The sequence below is a fragment of the Diaphorina citri genome, unplaced genomic scaffold (genome assembly GCF_000475195.1).
Source record: "Diaphorina citri unplaced genomic scaffold, Diaci psyllid genome assembly version 1.1 scaffold1433, whole genome shotgun sequence".
NCBI classification, from domain to species: domain Eukaryota; kingdom Metazoa; phylum Arthropoda; class Insecta; order Hemiptera; family Psyllidae; genus Diaphorina; species Diaphorina citri.
Window position 1 is genome coordinate 33,434 of NW_007378859.1, and position 5,368 is coordinate 38,801.

The window sequence follows — 5,368 nt, forward strand, 5'->3', positions numbered from 1 at the left end:
GGTACATAGTAAATCAGACATCTCCACCAATTATTAATTATACTGTTGCATATTGCATACTCAAACAATCACACGGCGCTCATACAAACTGACCTAAGAATTTTCAATTTTATTTACATTGTAGGTACCTCTGCTCAAGCCTAGTTACTAGTTAGTTATCTTCAAAGGTATAATAATAAAATAAACGGTCAAACTTTCTTGACTTGGCGGGGCGGAGCGCTGCCGCGCTCCTTAATCAAAATCAATCAATCAATCAATCAATCAATCAAACCGTGAATTTATTTGTGTTAAAGCAGAGCCTTTTTACAACTTTTTGTGGATATCAATCACAGCATTACTAAGTGCTTTCTTTGCAATCAATTTTAATATTTCAATAATCTCTTTACACTGGTAATGCCGCCACTGGACGCTACTCGATTAAAGTTGCTACTCAATTGTCCTTAGTTTTCTAACCCGTTCTCGAGATATTTGAGTTCATAACTTCACAGCCACCCTGTATGCTATAGCATCGTACCTGTATGGTACCGGTATGAATATAAATACACCACACGGTATTGAGACGTTTAGCGCGTGCTGCTGGTTTTAGCGCGTGATGTTGATGTAGCGCATGTTGGTGACTGGTGCAAGGTTTGGCCAAACTTTGTATAGAATTTGTAATGGAATGTTGTGAAAGTATACGACATAAATACCTAGATACATTTCTATACCTAGACCTTACTAACGAAAGTTTCCTCGGATAACACGTTTTCTTGTGACCCTTTTAAGACTGGTGCAAGGTTTTGCCAAACTTTGTATAGAATTTGTAACTGAATGTTGTGAAAGTACGACATAAATACCTAGATACATTTCTATACCTAGACCTTACTAACGAAAGTTTCCTCGGATAACACGTTTTCTTGTGACCCTTTTAGTAAACGTTTGATGTAGGAAACTTCTTGTTAAAACTTTAGTAAAGGTTTGATGAAGAAATATATTCGTCAAGTGAAAACATAGTACCTACTTATCATTCCAATATCTTTATCATGTTACTTGACGTGGAATCTCGTTTCCAGAAGATTGAAGAAAACTTCAACAACGGAGGTCTTTGGTCAGCCACGCACTATCAGGTACACCTGACAGGTGTACCTGATAGTGCGTGGCTGGCCCTACCGTCCCGACCTCCTGTCGCGAGGTTCCAGAAGATTGAAGAAAACTTCAACAACGGAGGTCTTTGGTCAGCCACGTACTATCAGGTACACCTGACAGGTGTACCTGATAGTACGGTGTACCAGGTGTACCTGTCAGGTCTACCTGATAGTGCGTGGCTGGCCCTACCGTCCCGACCACTTGTCGTGAGTTTCATCCGATTTTTTTCCGAATGTCCTTGTAAGTATAAGTAATGTACAATGAGAGAGTGTTCCCACCAGTCACGACACGATTTTTTTCCCTAAATAACAACAAGTGGGAACGGGCCTTTATTCGCTTTTAAGGATAATGGACGTGTGTTACGGATGGCAGTGATGTTTTAAACCGATTTCCGACGGCTAAAAGTCTCCCGTTTCAATTCCTGACTGCATGTATGCATTCGTTTGCATTACGAAGTTACTGTTTGCCTTTCATTTCACCACCAGGATTATATTAACATCCTGCTTAGAGAAATAAGCACAACAATAAGCACAACTAGCAGAGTTTAAAGCATATATCTGGAGAGTTTAAATTAAAGCATATCTGGAGTGTTTCCTGAAATGAAATTTAACGTTCTCCAGCTTGAAATGAGATTCAACTTTTTGCAGTTTGGTACCTATAGGATGCGGAGAAAATGCTTCTGATTTGCTGATATGTTACGTTCATATGTACTTAGACTCCTATACACATAATGTATATTATGGTATACATAATGTATATCATGGTATATGTAATGTACATTATACATATTTATAGAAATTAAATTGCATTTTTGTCTGCACATCTGTACAACTGTACATTGCTTAGAATCGTGAAATTTGGAGTTACCCTTGCTCCTTCTGCATCAGAAAGTTCCAAATGTTGGGAAACATTCCGTCTGCCCCTGGTTCCCCCACGAACCCTCCGATTTCAGTTCGCTTGAAGGGTAGCGCGCCTTGTAAGCGGTGGGTCGCTGGTTTGATCTCCGTCTGGCGCGAACTTTATCCCAAACAGATGAGGTTTGTTCTCCTATTCTATCCTCCCTCTCTCTTCCATTTCGAGATTTTCGAGTCGATAATAGCTCCATTGTTTGTTTCCTCTATAAAACCTAAGAGGTGCTTTTTAGTCCGTCCTTCCTTTATTATTACAATAGTAATAAAAAGGTATACGGAACGGACTATTGTATTCGCAAATCAAGAATGATAAATTAGGTAGGTACATACTTACATAGGTATTCTTTAACCACGACCGAATAAACTACGGGCTAAAAAATTCCCGGAGGGACGGACCCAGCTTGTTGAGCATTAGGTATTGTATTTTGTTGGAAAGAGCACTAAAGGATTTTCTTTTTCTGTTGCTAACTTCACTTTAGTGTTGTAGAGTAAAAACAAAATGGCTACCTATCTCTATTCAAACTTTGAGCAGTCAGATTTTCTTTTTCTGTTGCTAACTTCACTTTAGCGTTGTAGAGTAAAAACAAAATGGCTACCTATCTCTATTCAAACTTTGAGCAGTCCTAAACTTTTACTCCAACGCTTTTTTGGACTTGGTCCGCTCTGCTTCTCATTCATTCACTTATAAACTTACTTGCTAGTTTCCGGTCTCTTCACATCATTCGGTCTATCATTGGATGACACCGGACTGACCACTGTCATCAGAATTTCATCAAAACCTTCCTCAATATTAGGTCTAAGGCGCCACAAAGATTCTTTGCCTTCGATTTTACTGCCACCAGTATGTAGGGTGCACTCACTGAGCTGTGGATATTCAGATAATTTTCTTTGTTGAAATTCAAGTCTTTATATTGATGAAAATTTAATAATAAATCAATCAAATCAAATGTCAAATTCTCTGTGGTAAAGCAGAGCTTTTTCACATCTTTTGTGGGTGTCACAACATTGGTATAAGTGCTTTCTTTACCAGCTTAACCCCACACACAAAAAGCCCAAACTGAGGCTTAGGTGTAGGGGCTGGTCAGCCCCAAAGGACGGGTTGAGCTTCTACGAATTATAAGTGCTTTCTTTGCGATCAATTTTAATATTTCAATAATCTCTTTACACTGGTAATGCCGCCACTGGACGCTACTCGATTAAAGTTGCTACTCAATTGTCCTTACGAGGCTGAGAGCACTCCAAACACAGAGCCGAAAAAAAACTTCGACATTGCCGGGAATCGAACCCATCTCCGGCGTGCAAGCCTAGTGTGATACACACTCGGCCACGGAGGTTGCCTATAATTAATTGATACTTATCATCGCTATCCTTCAGGTACAGACTGTACATGATCTCGTTCTCCATCTCTTCACTTTCAGTAAATTCCATGTCCCACGGAGGTTGCCTATAACTAATTGATACTTATCATCGCTATCCTTCAGGTACAGACTGTACATGATCTCGTTCTCCATCTCTTCACTCTCAGTAAATTCTATGTCTCCCTTCACAAGATGACTGCTAGACATCTTGTTGACGTTATCACCCTGGTCCTCGTTCTTCTGATGGACATCTACTTGGTATATCACGGAGGTTGCCTATACTTAATTGATACTTATCATCGCTATCCTTCAGGTACAGACTGTACATGATCTCGTTCTCCATCTCTTCACTTTCAGTAAATTCCATGTCTCCCTTCACAAGATGACTGCTAGACATCTTGTTGACGTTATCACCCTGGTCCTCATTCTTCTGATGGACATCTACTTGGTATAAGGCAACGTTTTCCGTTCCCATGGTTGCTCCGGGAGGTAGCGGCTGAATTGAACCTGATCGGATGGGCATACGCTCCTTCTTCTTCGACCTCTTGGCGAGCGACCTTTTGATTCGTTCCTACAGGAGGAGAAATAAATTTTCAACTAGCCTAGTTAGTTCGGTGGGCAGATCATCTGCCTTGTAAGCGCTAAGCCTCGGGTTCGATTCCCGCCCGGGGCGGATTTTATTCTGAAGGGATAAGGCTCGTTCTCGGAACGGATGGCTTTCTCCTATCCTGTGTTGGTTCTTTCTTCGACTTTGGGACTCACCTGCAGTTGGTTGCTATAGTTTGGGACTCACCTGCAGTTGGTTGCTGTAGTTTTGGACGTACCATACAACAGCATAGTAGCAATAGCAGCATAGCAGTTATGAAGGGTTTCCGCGATCTCTGTGGAAAATTGTTGCGTTCTTTCCTCGTTTCTATGAGAGAAATTAGGTCAGCCCTAGCGTTCAGGAGAGAGGATGGGAGAGTTCCGGAGAAAATATTTCAATTTCGTTCTCCATGGGAAATATTAATGGTGCTTATTTATAGCATTTTTACTTTTTACTCCTTGGCGACCGGGAATAGGACTGGAAAGTGGAAAGTCAATTGACTCCAGCAGTAGTGTACTTCAGCAGCTAGTACTGTCTACTATTATTATTCAGGTTTCTGGTCATATACTAGAGAGTTAATTGGACCCAAGGTCTGTTTACACTAGTACCCTTTAATTTAAACTTTAAACAATTTCAAACTGAGAAAAAATACTTGCAAAAAATAGGTACACGATTTAAGGTAGGTACACTAGATTTTTTTTTTTATCAGATAATGCTCGCGCCCCCCCTGGAATGGCTCCACGCCCCCCCGGTTGGGAACCCCTGGTTTACAAAGCTAGGGTAGTGTGAATGGAGGACCCTAGGTTGGGTGGATGAGGGACCAAACTAGGAAAGACCAAACTATATGCAAACGGTAAGTTGAAGCAAACGATATTGAGAGAGCAGATGAAAAGGTAGGTAAGTGTGCAGTCTCATGTCTCATATGCAAACTATTGCTCTCCCCCCCCCCCCCCCCCGGTATTGTTACACCCGGTCCGCTTATAGGGTAGTGTGAATGGAGGACCCTAAGTTGGGCGGATGAGGAACCAAACGAGGAAAGATGGAAAACCAAAGGTATATACGCAAACGGTAAGTTGAAGCAAACGATATTTGAGAGAGCAGATGAAAAGGTAGATAAGTGTACAGTCTCATGTCTCATATGCAAACTATTGCTCTCCCCCCCCACCTCGTGTATGTTACACCCAGTTCCTTCAGGACTTCTACAGGTGTATTTATAGGATACAGTGTGTGAACCACTCGAATATCTCGAGACCTGGATGAAACGTTGAAATTTTATGACAAAAATGTGTTTTTCACAAATTTTTGATAAACTTTTTTTTTTCTCCTTTTTTTTACAAATAGGTATGTAGGTAATGTTTTTATGTTTTTTTTTTTCCTTTTTTTTTATT

The 5,368-nt window shown here is 40.7% G+C and overlaps 1 protein-coding gene across 1 annotated transcript in view; it reads right to left on the minus strand.

The window, feature by feature from the left end:
• The window catches only part of LOC103515873, a gene marked incomplete at its 3' end in the record, with an annotated part of 20,047 nt that overhangs the window by 12,226 nt on the left and 2,453 nt on the right, over positions 1-5,368 (minus strand). Inside the window, exons 3-5 of the mRNA XM_026828441.1 lie at positions 3,762-3,965; positions 3,395-3,464; positions 2,731-2,902 (exon numbers count right to left, since the gene is read on the minus strand). Of these exons, the coding sequence (XP_026684242.1) occupies positions 2,731-2,902; positions 3,395-3,464; positions 3,762-3,965 (446 nt within the window). The remainder of the gene's footprint in view (positions 1-2,730; positions 2,903-3,394; positions 3,465-3,761; positions 3,966-5,368) is intronic.